Raw genomic sequence first — 17,372 nt, forward strand, 5'->3', positions numbered from 1 at the left:
GAAGTAAAGTTATAGTTTCAATAGTTTGTATTGATGTCATTATTCTAACTGGAGATAATATGGTTGAGATGAATCATTTGAATAAGTGTTTAGCTACTTAATTTGAAATTGTTAGAACCTTGAGATATTTTCTTGGAATGGAGATAGCACAATCAAATGAGGGAATTGTATTTCACAACAAAAATATATTATTGATCTCTTAAAGGAAACATGAATAAGTGGCTTTAAATATTTATATGCCCTTATAGATCCCAATGTAAAGCTTAAAAAAATGTAGAAATTGAGGTTTCAATTGATACTACAAGGTACCAAAAATTAGTTGGTAAGTTGATTTACCTATCTCATACTTAATTGAATGTTGCCTTTGTAGTTAGTATGGTGAGTCAATATATGATTCACCTTTTGAAGTCATTTTGAAGTACTTTAAAGAAGTCTAAGTATGTACCACTTTTATTTGATTTATGGTAAGATAAGATATGTTCTACCTGTTACGTATTCAAAATCTTATATAATAATGAAATAATGTAAATTGAGTGGATATTTTTATACAATAACATTGATCAACACAACTCTTAGAAAAGAACGCATCACTTTTTTATATGTAAAAATAAAATAAATTAAAATACCACTATTGAAAGTACCATTGTGCTAAAAGAGTGGTACCACTTTTTTATTAAAAAAAATTGTTAAAGTGGATTAAAAATACCACAGTGCTAAAAGAGTGGTATAATGATCCTTTTAGTACACAATGATACTTTTAATACAATTTAGTGATACTTTTTTTAATAAAATAATCATACTACTCTTTTAACACAGTGATACTTTTAATAATGGTACTTTTTTAAATAAGAGATTGATACTCTCCTTTATAAAGATCGTGTCTATTGATGTTACTGTACAATAACATTCAATAAATTCACGTTATTTCATCATTACATAAGACGTTGAGTATGTAATAAGTAATAACATACCTTACCATAAACCAAAGAAGAGTGGTACATCCTTCCCATTTGAGTGATACTTTTAACTCATTTAATTGATACCTTTTTTTTTTTCATAAAAAGAGTAGTATTTTTTCATAAAAGAGTGGTATTCTCTTTTCCAAGTGTTGTGTCAATATGCAACTTTAATATACAAAAATTTTAATTTTTAATAAAAGTTAGAGAAAATTAACATATATATATATATATATATATATTATGAAAAATGTATTTTATTTTTTGTTTTATATAAATAAAAATTTAAACTTTTTTAACAAAGTAAAATCTTAGAACCACAACTAAATTTTTATCTTTTATAATTAAAAATATTAAATATTTTAATAAATAAATAAAAAAAGTTAAAAATCGTGTTCAAGTTAAATCCATAAGCAAAAAATTAAAACCATAATCATTGACTATAATTTCCACATGAAAATTTAAAATTTTTTTTTAAAATATAAACAATAAAATAAGATTTATAAACTAAATAAATATTTTATTTAGAAGAAATATAGAAAACCTTATATAATAAATTTCTAAACTTGTTCATTTTGAATTTATTTTTATATTAGATTTATTCTTATTAATTACTTATTGTATATTGTTATTTTATGTTTAAAATATCTATAAAGAATTAAAATCAATAAATATGAAAAGATGAAATATCAAGAAAAAAATTGAAATTAAAAAGATTTTATGAAGCCAACACATTAAAAGAAATGCAAAAAGTTGGACATGTTACGGAAGAGGAAAAAAAAAATTGTGATAGTCACCTATAAGATGAAAGGAGGGTTATAGGGTAGTTATGAAACTATAATGATTTTCCCTATTACAATGCTTATTTTGAAGATTATTTTCCCTAAAATACATATATTATGAAAGCTAAAAGACAAACTTTTCAAAAAATTATTTTCTTGGATCCCTTCTTCTTCTTCTTCTTATTATTATTATTATTATAAATCTCATTTATTTGTATATTTACTCAACAATCAAAATTAACTAAAATATGTTTTTGAAAAAAAAAAATAGATGTTTAATAAAATGTAGGAAACATTTTTAAAATTTTAAAATATCACTTATAGTATTAGAAAATCACATCATATACGTATAGTCAGTCTGTTTAGAAGTAATTCTATGGAGTGCTTTTAGTCTAAAATATATTTTTGAAAAAAAAATGTTTAATAAAATATAGGAAACATTTTTAAAACTTTGAAATATCACTTATAGTGTTGAAAAATCACTTATAATATTATTTTAGAGCTTGTTTGATAGATACTTATATCTAACACTTCAAAATTTTTATTATTTAATTTAAGAATGTGTTTGATTGTGATTTTTAAAAGCATATTTAATATTTTTAATATTTGAAAGAATTTTTTTTTCAAATGTTAGAAAAATTAGAAGCATTTCCTAAAATTACTACCAAATGAGCTCTCTCGTTTGGTAGTGATTTTAGTAAACGCTTTTGATATTTTTAACACTTAAAAAATGTTATAATTTATAACCCGTTTAATAATGATTTTAGAAAATATTTCTAATATTTTTAATGCTTAAAATTTTTTATCATTTAAGTATTAAAAAAATTATAAACATTTTTTACAATTATTGCTAAATATACTCTGCTCAAAAAGATTATAAACATTTTTTAAAATTATGATGAAATATAATTTAGAATGTGTTTGATAATAATTTTAAAAAATGTTTTTAATTATTTTAATAATTAAATAATAAAAAATTTTAAGTATTAAAAATATTAGAAACGGATGTGTTAGATATAAAAAAGAATAAAAGTGTTTTCTAAATTCAAAGCTAAACATTAGGACAGCCGCTTTAAATAAAGAAGTGTAAAAGGGCCTAAGTGAGCCCAATGGGCTCTCATCCAATAGAAGACCCAAAACAAGAAAAACAGAAAATCTGAAAGAGGTGAGCCGCCATTCTTACAACTGCGGCGGCGGCCTGTACATTCACATTCAGCTTTACGCACATTCTCTCAATAAATTTCTCCCCCAAATTCCAAAGAGAGAAGTAGGGTACGATATTCTACACTCACCATGTCCATGTTTCTCCAGCAATGCCCTTCTCTCTTCACCTTCCCTTCCTCTTCTCCCTCCTTTTCTGCTCAGATTTCTGTGAAATCGACGGTCTTCTGTTGCCTGTCGCCTTCCCCGGTCACCGTCGTTAATGGTAACACGGAGCGGAGGAGTTCTGAGAGAAATGAGATTCGTCTTGGCTTGCCCAGTAAAGGGCGCATGGCTACTGACACTCTGGATCTTCTCAAGGTAGTTTCTTTCCCTCTTGCTCTGTTTGGCTGCCGGAAAGTGGTGGAAAATTTAGGTTTTTGAATAGGAGTTGGACTGTTCGGGTTAGGAGTGGGGCGCTTTTGTGGGGCTTTTATTTCATGAAAATGCTATAAGATGTGACATTGGGAATTTTCTCAAGGGATTATTTCTCATATTTTTCTGCTTAACTGCGGGGAAATTTTGGGAAAGTGAAAGAAAGCTTGGGGTTTTGAATAATTTGAATGTTTGCTTTGGGAGTGAGGTGGGTTTTTGGTTTCATGAAAAATTAAAATGATATAAGATGTGGCATTTGGAATTTTGCCAAGGTATTTTATTCCAAATTCTCGTCAGTTTGACTGCGAAGACAGTGTGGAGAAAAGAGAGTAAGTTTAGCTTTTTGAATGGAAATCTAGACTTTTTGGTCTGGGGGCGACGTAGGTATTGGTTCCATGAGAACTGGAGGCGATAGAAGAAGTGTGATTGAGAAAGGTACTTTTACTTTAGCTTTCTTTTGTTCGGTTGCCCAGTGTGGGAAAGTAAACGAAGTTTTCATTTCTGAATAGGAATTTGGCATTTAGGCTTGGGTTGATGCATTTTTTCTGTGTCATGCGGAATCAAAATGGTGTATGATGTGTGATTGAGAATCTTCTTGATGTATTTTATTCAGTTTTTTGGCTGTTTGGTCGTAAGAAAGTGTAGCAAAAGAGGGCGAAGTTTGGAGTTTTGGAATTCCTTACCCTTAAGAGTGAAGTGGTTTTTTGTTTCATTAGAAATCAAAATGATATAAGATGTGTTGAGAATCTTCTGGAGTTATTTTTACTCAGTTTTCAAATGCTTGATTGTTGTGGAATTGCATGAAAATGAAAGTTAAGAGTTTGGAATATGAATTGGACTATTAAGCTTGGGATTCAGGTGGGCTTTTCATACTAACAAAATAAGATGCGAATCTGAGAATCTCTTAATGCATTTTTGAACAGGAATGACAATTTGGGTTAGGGCAATTTTGGTTTTGCTTTCCATAAGTCAAAAGGATAAAAGGCTTGAGATTGGGAATTTTATTTCACTTTATTTTTCATTTTCTTAGTTTTTTCAGCAATCTAATGGAGGTCTATTAATCTTTTCTGCGAGTTTCCAAATTTCAATTGGTTGATGTCTGATTGGATGGTCTTTGGAAATTTAATGGCTCCATTCAGTTTTTTAATATCAGTACAATTTGGAATTCAATTTCAGTTTGATATTGAAGCCCTGGAAAATATAGGAAAATGGAAGAAAATTTGTAGGTTTGAACCTTAACTGTGGCTCAATTTGACTGTTTAGCTTAAGCATGATGTGGGTCTTCCATTTGCTAAGAAATCAAAATGATATGATGGTGGTATGAGAAGATCCCTCAGTTCTCTCTGCAACCAAATGAAAGTTTTGCCCCTGGTTTCCAAGTTTGAATTGGTTAAGGGCCTATTTGGATGCCTAATGGGAATGGAATGACTCCATTGAGTTTGTTACATATCAGCACAATGGAGCTGTTCAATTTCCACCAGAAATTGAAACCTTGACAAACATGCATATGCTCCATTTTTCATGTTCACATTTTGATTTTTCATATTCTTCTTTCATAGGACTGTCAACTTTCAGTCAGGCAGGTGAATCCTCGACAATATGTTGCAGAAATTCCACAGGTGTGTGTGCTTATTCCTTTCGGATCTGCTGGTTTCATTATGAATTGAAAGATGTAGTTTCTTATTTCCATTAACTAATGAAGCCTTTTGTCTGGCATACCATTTTCAAGTTCATCCGGTTTTTTTTTTTTCAATGTATCATTGATTGTATGGACATTTTGGTCACATGTAGATGTCCATTGTATTTTGTGTTAGAAATAACAGGTCTTATACATGCATTTAAAGGCTTGCATATTGGTAACTTAGGTCAGTGGATATGACAGATCTTATAGACGGATTCTGAAATTGTGTGTATGGGTCACTTAGGTTATTGGATATGTCTCTCAAAAGCCTCATTTCAACCTAATGTAACATTCAATTTCCACTGGAAATGTGCAAAAGAGAGTTGTTATGGAACTTGCACTCTCTTCCGTTTTTGTCATGAGTTACTTCTACATTTAATAATCTTGCATGATTAACCATCTAAATCTTTGCTATTGTAGAAAGTGAAGGCTTCTTTGTTCTTGTGAATCTGTGATTTTCTCTCCCATACCAACTACTATGTAAAGTATCAGATAGTGGCCTAACTCATCCACTCATAACTTGTAATGCAGTTTGATGAAAATGTAAAACTGTGAAAGGAAATTTTGATGTCAAAATCTCTGTAAATTGGGTGTTACCAAAACAACCATATCTGGCACAAATTGAAAGAAGTCTGCAGGAGTTATTCCCTTTAACAGTCAATCCTCCACACTTTTTTGTTAAATAGTATTAGTGGTAATTTTCTATTTGATTGCATATTGTACATGCCATCCTCCTTTTAATCCAAGTATGAAATGAAGAACTCAAAATTAAAGGCAAAACAGTTTTAGTTTGCCCTTCCAGATACTGTCTGCTGGGGTTTCTTAGTTATTATTTATAGGTTTTACTCCAATTTCACTGCCTTTTTAACAGATAGATAAAAATTATTTTCTTCCTCCTGATGGAGTAATTCATGTCAATGTATGCTTAACTACAAAAAGGTAAATTTAATAACATGAAGGTTTTCATAGGCTTGTTGAAAACCTTCAAAATCATTCATATGATATGATGTCTACAATAAGTTGCTCAGAGACAGACTGTTAAGATCCTCAGGTTTTTTTTCCTGTTCTATTCTGGAATGTTTGAATCTGTACCTATTATGAGGATGTTCCCTACTATTCATATCCGAGCTTCAATGGTGTCTTTTCCAATTTTCTGAAATGGGTGGGACCGAGCATACCCACCACTGCCCATGCAGTCCAAGTAAGGATTAAACTGTTAAGATTCTCAGCTTTTTCTTCTGGCTCTATTCTGGAATGTTTGAATCTGTACTGTTACAAGGACATTCCCTCCTATTTATCTCTAAGCTTCAGTGGCGTCTTTTCCAATTTTCTGAAAGGGGCAGGACTAAGTATACCCACCTCTGCCCATGCAGTCCAACTACGGATTAAACTTGTTTCCTGATATAGAGCCCTTAGGCTTGTTTTAAGAGGAATTGCAACATCATAGATGTGGGACTTTTTTACGAAATGCACTAAACTTTTAACCTTGTTAGCTTATTATTAATTAATTGGGTTAGCTCTTTGAAACATCCCGTTGGAGGAGGCTGTAGTGGGTCAAGTAAGAGTGTTGACATGCTTTATGACTAGTTAGCATATGACTGATGCACAAATAGTATATCTCAAGACATGGATAGTGATTTCAATTGTTTCCAGTGCTAGAGATTCCTTCAGTTCCACTATGGGGAGGTTTTGGCAGCAGTATTCACGTCTTTGTTGCATTTTTTAATCAGGTTAGGTTGGTGCTCTGCGGATGGCAAATCTTTCATTTTTGTGGGCTTACTTAGTGAACCTAGATGTCCTTCCAACCCTGAGGCTTTATTCTCTGCAGCAGACAACTGCAGCCAAATCTGAGTAATATTTTCAGCATTGTCTGGCATATTCATGGAAAGAATGTGCTGTTTCACTCCATGCCATGTTTCTGGTTGCTGATCTTGCTATGGAAGTTCTCATGGCATGCCTCAAAATAATTCAACTGATTTCTCTGCCAACTTTCTTGTCAATGTTTTGCCATGGTAGTCGGCCCTTATCTGGGGAATGAGCTATATTTTGTCAGTTATTGGTTTTTATTGACAATGTTTATTGTTCAAGACTATATCTGGCTATTCTTGAGTAGTTTAGGATTTGTTTTACTATTGTCAATGGCCCCAAGTCACTACCTGTGACAGATCTAATGCGTCACACTTGTCCTTATCATGTCATATTCATTGATCGTCAAATGCTTCCATTAAGAACTTTTATGCGATCAGCATTTTCACTTAATAAAAACATGCAGGGTGAAAATGTTCTTTTTTTTAGATATGATTTTTCCTTTATTAGTGATTATCTTTATATCTCTCTCTGGTGGATTCTGTAGCTATATCTTATTCTCCAACTTTCCAAGGTGCAACATGAATAGCCAATTTCATGGTGTTTTGATGTAATAAATCTGAACTTGAACAGGGCTTTCATTATGCTGTATATTATTTTGATCTGATGCCATCCTATGCCAGCGTCTTACATGATCTGAGTATTCTTTTCGTTTTAATACTTATAGACATGCTAATGCATACATCTCATAATAGTTTGATATGGATTGTTTATTTGTTCATTACATGTTTTGCTGCAGCTCTCCAACATGGAAGTCTGGTTTCAGCGGCCAAAAGACATTGTTAGAAAATTGTTGTCTGGAGATCTAGACCTTGGCATCGTTGGTCTTGATACAGTCACTGAATATGGACAGGTAAGCATTAAGGTATAGGTTGTTATTGGGGTGCATACGGGATCTTTGGATTTCATTTTGAAATTTAGTGCCTACTAAAATTTTCTCTCTTTTATAGTTGATCTTATTGATTTATGCCTTTTAGTATAGTTTCTTCTTTAAGTCTCTAGGACCCCCACCACTTTCTCTCCTTTTTCTTTTCTCCTCTCTTTATGACTTAATTGACCTATTTATTCAAAATAAAATTTTAAATGAGTCAAATATGGGTTAAATGAGTTATGGTCATAATTAGGTTAATCAACACAATAATTGAATAAGTCAATTTGGGTTAAATTCATGTAATACAGGTTGACCCAAAAACATCTAATTTGTTAAACGGATTATATAGGTCAACATGAATTTGACCCAAACACAATTACATTCAACCAAAACCCTCAAAAAACATGTTGGGTTTGCCAATTATATCAAACTTTGTCACCCTTAAATTTAATAGTTAAGGCTTCATTAACAAAAATCCAAAGGAGGAGAAAGAGTAAAACTAGTCATAGATTGCATCTATATCCTCTGAACACCCTAAAAATCCTTGCATTCCTTCCTCCCTCCCATATGGTCCAAATTTTGGTGAGACTAGAAATACACTATAGAATCCTCCCTACCTTTGGGAAGTCCCCTAAAACAGCTAAAGAAATCGATCAACTTTTGTGTCAAACTTCTGGGTAAGACACAATATTCTATAGCAAGGCTGAACAACATAAGCTGCAAATTTAAAGCTACTGGCCAGCATCAACTAATTCTCCACTCCCCCTGCTCAAGACAAACCACTTCAACTAAAGTTGGATAAATCCAATACTACAATATGAATGGAAATTTCTATTGAAACCTACAATTTATTCTGCACAGTTGGTTAGGTATTTATACAGCAATATATAACTGAGTGAGGTTGTTGAGATGGGAGATTGGAAAGTGAGGAAAGGATATAGAAATGTCTACATTAATGAGGAAAGGATATATAACTGAGTGAGGTTGTTGAGATTCAAAGACTTAAGTCTTCTTTTGTTTATTTTCTTTGGTCGGAGACGAAGAGGTCTATAAAAGATGGTCCCTCGACCTTAGTTGATTTTGTTGGTTGGGTGGCTTCCCGTTAAGGGTGTGGGTTGGGATGCTCTTCGGGCCTTGGCATTCTGCTAGGGAGCGAGGGGCGTTTTTCTTTTTTCTTTTCTCTTTCTTGTATTTTTAGCCACTTGTTTGGTGGTTTTTTAATACAATCTCTTTATTTATCAAAAAAAAAAGAGGAAACAGGAGTAGCAAACACCAAAAATGGACGAGAAGTCAGTAAGATTTTTGGGTTATGAAAAATTAGTGTTGGCCTGCATGATGTATGTGCACCTTTTAAATTATGAGAGAAGATAAGAGAAATTGAAAAGAAGTTGAGAGAATTTAAGATACGTGGCAAGTGAAAGTTAAAAATGTGGGAGAGGTTGGGAGATTCTGGAAAAGGAGTTGAAGAGATTAAGATTTTTGGGGTGATGGAAGTTGGATGCAGTTGAAAGCAATGATAATATGGTTTTTTTACAGTATGGCACGAAGATACAACCCCAAGATGGTGGACCATTATTTGTGGAAGGAGTTGAAGACTGTTCCATAATAGGATTATTTAATCTATTTCATGAAACTGGGACACCAAGGAGAGAAAAATTGATTTGTTCCTTTTAACAATAGTAATAGATTAAGTGATTGATTCTACCAGCAGGAAGTGATTATTTGAGTTGAAGGTACTACAAAGATGAATAAAATACCACTGATTTGTTGGGATAGGGACAGGCTGATGGGATAATATGTACAGAAAGCTTTGCTTGTAGTGTCATCTTTTAACTGGTATTCTGTACTTCATGCTTTCAACTTTATTTGAAAATCGATAGTAAATTGAAAAGTTACACTGCCTGTGGCTCAGCTTTACTAGAAGATTTTCTTTTCTACACTTCTAGCTGTGTAACTGAAGTAGATAAGTTGATTCTCAAGGTTTGCGTTAGAGATGCATAAAGATCAAAATTAAGGAGAATTTTGTGGGATAATAACAGTAACAAGTTCGTTCTGATGTAGCAAATTCTTGTGTTACAGAATGAATATGCATGAATCTTTTACAGGCTTTGATGACCAAACCACAGAGCCTAGGTCTTAATCCTGATGAAATTTTGAGTGCAAAGCATCCATCATGTCTTTCCACTACCCTAGAAATCTTTGAATTAGAATGTGGATGTGTCAGGTATTTAGGTTGCTAAAAATCTTTATGTTACCTATGTTTTGTATTGAGTAGAAGAACTGCAGCCTCCTGGTGCTGATTACATTTGTTCTATTATATCCGGAAGTCTTTCCAATTACATTTTTGTTTTTACTTTCCAGAATGCTTGAAATGCATTAACATTAACATCAGAAGGTTTTCATTTGAACTACTTTTTTCAGGGGAATGATGATCTTATCATTGCTCATGATGCACTTGAGTACGGGGATTGCCGGTTATCCCTCGCAGTAAGTCATTAATATCTTTGTATACAGTCAAGTGTGGCACTCAGATATTGTTATTGCTGATACTTTTATTTTGTCATTCTTTTTTCAGATTCCCAAATATGGGATTTTTGAGAATATAAACTCACTGAAGGAACTAGCGCAAATGCCTCAATGGACTGTTCAGAAACCTCTCCGAGTTGCTACTGGTTTCACTTATGTATGTTACGTGTTTCAGTTTATTTTGTCACATTGCTATTCATTTTTATTTTTCTGTTAGGTTCTGGGTAAGAAGTTTCTATTTGGATTTAGTTTCTGTTGTTTGTGTACAGTTGGGTCCTAAATTTTTGAAAGAAAATGGACTGAAGCATGTGACCTTTTCAACTGCTGATGGAGCGCTGGAGGCGGCTCCTGCGGTGAGAATTTCCTCTTTAATGTAACAACAAGGGACTTAAATTTCTGCATTTTCAAATAGAATTTGTTCACAACCATTTGATATTGTGTACTGTTCCTTAGCAAACACTCATAGCATATCATAACCCAGGCATAAAAGAATGAATTTGTTGTGAACTTTCAGAAGACTCGGAACATAAATGCAACTGCCAATTTTGTAGTTGATTCTTCTTCTCATAATTATTATTATTCTTTCAGTATTTTCCTTCATTTGTTATGCTAGTTCATTTTTTTTCTTTCTTTTCTTTTCCCCTCTCTTTTGTGCGTAGGTTGATAGTATTTTAAAACTTTTTTTTTTTAGATACTTAACTGAGGAAAGACTTAAATTGCACAGATGGATGGATTATTTGAGATGACAAGCTTCTCTTCCCTAATTTTTTTTTTTTTTTTTAATCAGAAACAACATATGCAGTAAATTAAGGATAAAGAAATACAAAAGATGGATGAAGAATCCTCCTAAAAAAACAATAAACTAATTAGAAAGTATGTTTAAAGCCTTCAAAGTACTAAGTAAACCTATACAACCATGAAGTACCACATGGGAATATACAAGATTCTCTTCCCTAATTTGGAAACAGAATTTTATTAAATGGAAAGAGGAAGGAAATATAAAAATGGGATTCAATGGAAAAGAGATCTATTTTCAAAGGGAAGAGATATATTCAATGGACAAGCTTCTTTGTCTTTCATGCCTTCTTTTTTTTTTCTTTTTCTGTCTACTGTTTTGTTAAATAATGAGTTATAGGAATTACAGAATCTGACCGTTTTAAGAAGTGACACTTACTTTTATTTTTAGATTTAGTTTCTGATTACTCAAATCTTCAGTCACTATTAAGTCTTGCCTTTTTATAGGCAAAGATCATATATATCAAAAGTTTATCAATCAAAGCATTAATGCCTCCTTCATAGTTTTGTTACCCATAAAAGCTTCTTTTTTTTTTTTTTTGATCAGAAACAAAGAAAAGTATATTAATAGAGGAAAAGAAACCGGAGAAAGAAGAGATACAAGAGAAAGATGAGAGGTCCTTCCCACAAAACAAAAACTGAACAAAAGAGAAAACACTCAACTAAAGACAACTAAAAACACAGAAAAACCCTAACACTCTCAAGGCTATTAGCTTGATCACTAGTCTATACAAGATAATAGTCAAAGTGCTATCAGAGCGTCTAAGAGGGGTACTACATGAAACTATCCATTCTACTCAAGGCGCTTTTGTTCAAGGGAGACAAATATTGGATGCGGTTCTCATAGCCAATGAGATAGTGGATGAAAAAAGACGATCAGGGGAGGAAGGAGTCGTCTTCAAAATTGACTTTGAAAAGGCTTACGACCATGTGAGTTGGGATTTTTTGGATCATGTGTTGGAAAAGAAGGGGTTTAGTCCTAGATGGAGGAAATGGATGAGTGGTTGTTTGTCCACGGTATCTTATGCAATCTTAGTGAATGGAAACGCTAAAGGGTGGGTCAAGGCATCTAGAGGCTTAAGACAAGGCGACCCTTTATCCCCCTTTTTTGTTTACTTTAGTCGCAGATGTACTGAGCAGGATGTTATTGAGACCAGAGGAAAGAAATTCGTTGAAGAGTTTCAGGGTGGGTAGGAACACTAGAGTGTCCCATTTGCAATTTGCAGATGATACCATTTTCTTTTCTAACTCTAGGGAGGAAGAATTGCACTCTCAAGAGTCTATTGCTAGTGTTTGGGCATATTTATGGGCTTAAGGTTAACCTTGACAAGAGTAATATTTATGGCATCAATCTTGATCAGAATCATCTTTCTAGGTTGGCCGAGTTGCTTGATTGCAAGGCTTCTGGTTGGCCTATACTCTTTCTGGGTTTTCCTTTGGGAGAGAATCCCAAGGCTTGTGGCTTTTGGGATCCAGTGATTGAGAGGATCTCAAGAAGATTAAATGGGTAGCAAAAGGCTTATTTATCTTTTGGAGGTAGGATAACTCTTATCCAATCTTGCCTCACCCACATGCCCTGCTACTTCCTTTCCCTGTTTAAGATACCCGCTTCAGTGGCTGCAAAAATTGAGAGATTGCAAAGGGATTTTTTATGGTCAGGGGTTGGGGAAGGTAAAAGAGATCATCTAGTTAGTTGGGATGTAGTGTGTAATCCGAAGGCAAAAGGGGGATGGGGATTTGGGAAGATTTCTCTAAGGAATCTCATTCTCTTAGGGAAATGGTTGTGGAGGTACCCTAGAGAGGGTTCAGCTCTATGGCATTAAGTTATTTTAAGCATTTATGGATCACACTCTAATGGTTGGGATGCTAACACTTTAGTCAGATGGTTACATCGTTGTCCTTGAAGGCTATTGCACAAGTCTTTCAGGAATTTTCCAAGTTTACTCAGTTTGTGGTAGGAGATGGGGAAAGAATTCGATTCTGAGAAGACTTGTGGTGTGGGGACCAACCTTTGGGATCCCAATATCCAAGACTATTTAGAGTAGTCTCGGATAAAAATATTCTTATTTCTTCAATTCTCGATTCTACTCGTCCTTTCTCTTGGAACTTTAATTTCCGATATAACCTTTTCGATTTTGAGGTAGAAGATTTAGAAGGCCTCATGCAGTCACTTGATGATTTGCATCTATCACCTTCGGTTTCAGATGCAAAATCCTGGTCTTTATCTTTTTCAGGGCTTTTTTCAGTCAGATCTTTCTTTCTAGCCTTATTCCAATTTTCTGGTTTTCTTCCAGTTTTTCCTACTAAGTTCGTTTGGAATTATCAAGTCCCTTTCAAAGTCAAGTTCTTTGTCTGGTTAGTGGCACACAAGAAGGTAAATACTAATGACTTGCTACAATTGAGAAGACCCTATAAAGCTCTTAGTCCTGATATTTGTAAACTATACATGAAGTATGGAGAATCAGCAAATCATCTTTTCCTACATTGCTCTTTGACGATGGGGTTATGGCACAGATTATTTCAGTTAACCAAGATGGATTGGGTTCCCTCAAGGAGCATTTTCGACATGTTGTCCATCAATTATAATGGTTTTGGTTTATCTAAGAGAGGGATAGTTTTGTGGCAAGCTACGAGCATCGTTTTAATTTGGGTTGTGTGGCGGGAAAGAAATGCAATGATTTTTTAAAATAAAGCAAGGAATTCAAAGTATCTTTAGGATTCTATTCATTTCCTTGCTTCTCTTTGGGCTTTCTGTTCAAAGGTTTTTAAGGGGACTCCCCTTAATGTGTTACAACTTAATTGGATAGCGGTGTGCAATTCCAAAGGGTTGGTCAATCTAGAGAGTTTGTATGTTTTTACTGTGTATTTTCTTGTTTTTGTATTCTTGTAGATTAGTTTTCTTTGGTGGGAGGATTCATCATCCTTCTCTTGTACTTCTTTTTTCTATCAATATATCCCTTTGTCGTTTCCTATCAAAATATATATATATATATATATATCAAAAGTGCCTAACAGGGTGCCTGAAAGCATACATTGTGTACACAAATGTGCCAAAAGGCCAAACAAAGTGAGGAGAGATACAAAAGATAATTCTCTCTCCTTATTTAAAACTCAACCAAACAATGAAGTCCACCATGGACATTGAGGAATTTTTTTTGTACACTCTAACCTACTTCAAAAATCATATATAAAGGATTGCTTGATTGTTTGATCCTCTTTTTCAATGTTTTCAACAGCTCTCCTGTTCTTCTCCTTCAAAATGGTCTAAAATAAGCATAGATCAAACTCGTGTTAGGAAAAGTGGGTGACAAATAGACATGGGTAAAGCAGACATTAGACATGCTAGCTCCTCAAACTCTTACTCTAAGAGGTTATGACAAAGATTGAAGTTCCAAGATATAGAGGAGGATGAAACTAACACCAGGGAAATAACAGAATTTTTTCAACCTCACTATTCTATAGACATTTGGAAATTATTCACTAAGGGATTTATCATCCAACCAGAGATCCTTTTAAAGGCAGATTTTTGTACCATCTCCCACAAAATAACAAGTGAAACAAAGAAGTCTAAGGATGTTTGTGCAATAACCTTCCAAGGGCATTTATGTGGTCACCTAACAACACATTTGACCTCCCATCCATTAGAGTTTGACCCATAAATACTCAAAATGACCTTGTGCCATAAAGCATCATTCTCCTTAGGGAACCTCTACAACCACTTCCCTAGAAGGGCTCTATTCCTTAAAGATAACCTCCCAATGCCTCCTCCCCTTTCCTCTTAGGCTTGCACACCTGGTTCCACAACGTGATTTCTCTTCCCTTTCCAAACCATGACTAGATAAAATCTCTCTGCAATCTCTCAATCTAGGAGGCTGCCATAATCAGGGCTTTGAACAAAGAAAGTATAAGGGGATAAGTAACAAACATAACTGCACAAAAGTGATTCTGTCAGTTTCTAGGATCCATTTGTCGAACAGCCAACACTTCTGGAAATTCCCACGCCCTCTTGAAGAACTCTCTTTGCTTCTGAAATAAACTCAACTCAAATAGAACCAGAGATCCTCCCAACAAAGCTGGATGAATATTCCCTTTCAGACAGCCTATATACCTAGTCCAAGCCTTTAAGGAAGGCAAAAAGGGGACCTCATCTGAGTAATCTCCCCATCTTACCCACTAGGCAGCATTTAAGAGACTTTCATCTTGTTGAAAGAATCCACACCCTCCAAACTGCAACCACATTTTTAATTTCTGTTTTTTGTGTTTTTATATACTATTTATTCTTCTTGGGTACTTGTTCATATCTTGGTTTGAGACCTCATTTTCAATGATGGCATCACCATTCTAGCTAGATAATTAGTGTTCATGCAATCTCCACACAATACTTACATGACCACTTGTCTTCTTGTTAACTTAGATGGGAATAGCTGATGCTATTTTGGATCTTGTGAGTAGTGGGACAACCCTCAGGGAAAACAACTTAAAAGAAATTGAAGGTGGAGTTGTCTTGGAAAGCCAGGTAAACCTTACAAGCTTTTGGTCTCATGTTCTTGAGAAATGCTATTTGATGAGGGTCTTTAGGCATCTGGTTTTACATTCTGCTTTCATCTGTTCTCATCGTACCCCAAATATTGTTCTTCAGGCTGTTCTTGTGGCAAGCAGGAAATCACTGATCCAGCGGAAAGGTGTTCTGGATACAACACATGAGATTCTTGAAAGATTGGAGGCACATTTAAGGGCAGTAGATCAGTTCACGGTGCGCATTTTTTTTTTTCTGCTATGAGCATTTTATACTACAGGCTGTGTCATTTTCACACTTATCTTGGCAGGTAACTGCGAACATGAGAGGAAGTAGTGCGGAGGAAGTGGCTGAGCGGGTTTTGACCCAGCCATCATTATCTGGTTTGCAGGTCAGATTTAGAACCCTGGCAACAGCCTTTTATGTTTCCAGATCTAGAAACCTCAAGTCATCTTATCAAAAGGAAAAACTGAAAGAAAAAAAAAAAAACCATAATTTTAGGTTGCAATATCACATTAAAAGATCTCAGTTCACTTTGTGCTTGGTATTTCTTAATTTCAAAGGGTCTCTAAATGCTTTCATGGTTATATGTGCAGGGACCAACTGTAAGTCCAGTCTTTTGCAAACGCGATGGGAGAGTGGCGGCAGATTACTATGCTATAGTCATATGTGTTCCCAAAAAGGCACTCTACAAGTCAGTTCAGCAGCTGAGAGCGGTAAGACACTCTTATTTTACTCTAGCTTCTACCACTGTTATAGTATTAGTTACTGCAATGCCATAAAATGAGGCCTAGATTGTCTGTTTCTTTTGCTTTTGCTTTTCCATGTTTTTTTTTTTTTTTCTAAAAGAAAGTGTTGGCAGCTTTGGACAATTAAACTTTCTATACATGGGTTGAAACATCACATATAACCATGAATCTCGCTGGGCCAACATGCCAATTATATTTGTAGGCACCATTCCCTATTCACATGTCTTAACCATTACAACTGCCAATCAGTTTAAACCAATTTTTCAAGCTTTTGAAGGAAAAAATGATCTGGTTCAGATTTAATCAATTCCTGCAGTATTAGTCATTTACTCTCAGGATATCATTATTTAGATTCTGAGTTCCAAGGATGGACTTGCATAGGGTCACACCCATATTCACACCCATCCAGTCCTGGGTTTCTCTATTTGTTGGATTAAGAAAATTTTTAACCACCCTGTGAACTTTATTGCATCCATATTTGCAGATTGGAGGCAGTGGAGTTCTAATTTCTCCACTGACATACATCTTCGATGAAGAAACACCAAGGTGGCGTGAGCTTCTTTCAGAACTTGGGCTCTAAATCAATGCTGCAGATGCCCCAGGTGGTTTCTTGCATTTCTTTCCAGTATCAATGCCAAGAGTTTCTCAAGCATATACCAGTCAAAGCTGAACACGGTAATCAAAATTTCATCAGCAAGAGCTCAAAAACAGTCTAGTTTCTTCTTTGTACTTATGTTCAAACCCCGGCAAAGTTTTGTATCTGATTGAAATTCCTATAGAATTGTTCCCACAACCCAATTAATTGCTACATATAAGGGCTTTCATAATATTTAATGTTTTTTCATGTTGTTTGAAGTTTCAGCACTCTCTTAACCTCTGTGTGTGTATGTGACTATAACGTTTGTAGTTTCAGGACTCTCTTCATGGATTTTAGAGTCATTGAACTGAAATCTTCACATGTGTTAGGCTCTACATAAATTAACTTTTGAGAAGCCAAGAACTCTTTTTTAAGTTCGAAAAGAGTTTTCGGGTTTTGCTAATTTTGTGTAAAGAGT

General features: G+C 34.3%; 1 protein-coding gene across 1 annotated transcript; it reads left to right on the forward strand.

The window, feature by feature from the left end:
- Positions 1-2,856: 2,856 nt before the first annotated feature.
- LOC100256118 (ATP phosphoribosyltransferase 2, chloroplastic) lies at positions 2,857-17,178 on the forward strand. The gene is made up of 11 exons (XM_002264471.3): positions 2,857-3,259; positions 4,873-4,932; positions 7,600-7,713; positions 10,153-10,218; positions 10,307-10,414; positions 10,527-10,610; positions 15,467-15,568; positions 15,692-15,805; positions 15,879-15,959; positions 16,165-16,284; positions 16,802-17,178. The coding sequence occupies exons 1-11, from the start codon at positions 3,032-3,034 to the stop codon at positions 16,895-16,897; spliced, it is 1,173 nt and encodes a 390-aa protein (XP_002264507.1). The 5' UTR covers positions 2,857-3,031; the 3' UTR covers positions 16,898-17,178.
- The last annotated feature ends 194 nt before the right edge of the window (positions 17,179-17,372 follow it).

The sequence above is a fragment of the Vitis vinifera genome, chromosome 12, assembly GCF_030704535.1.
Source record: "Vitis vinifera cultivar Pinot Noir 40024 chromosome 12, ASM3070453v1".
In the NCBI taxonomy this organism is placed as follows: domain Eukaryota; kingdom Viridiplantae; phylum Streptophyta; class Magnoliopsida; order Vitales; family Vitaceae; genus Vitis; species Vitis vinifera.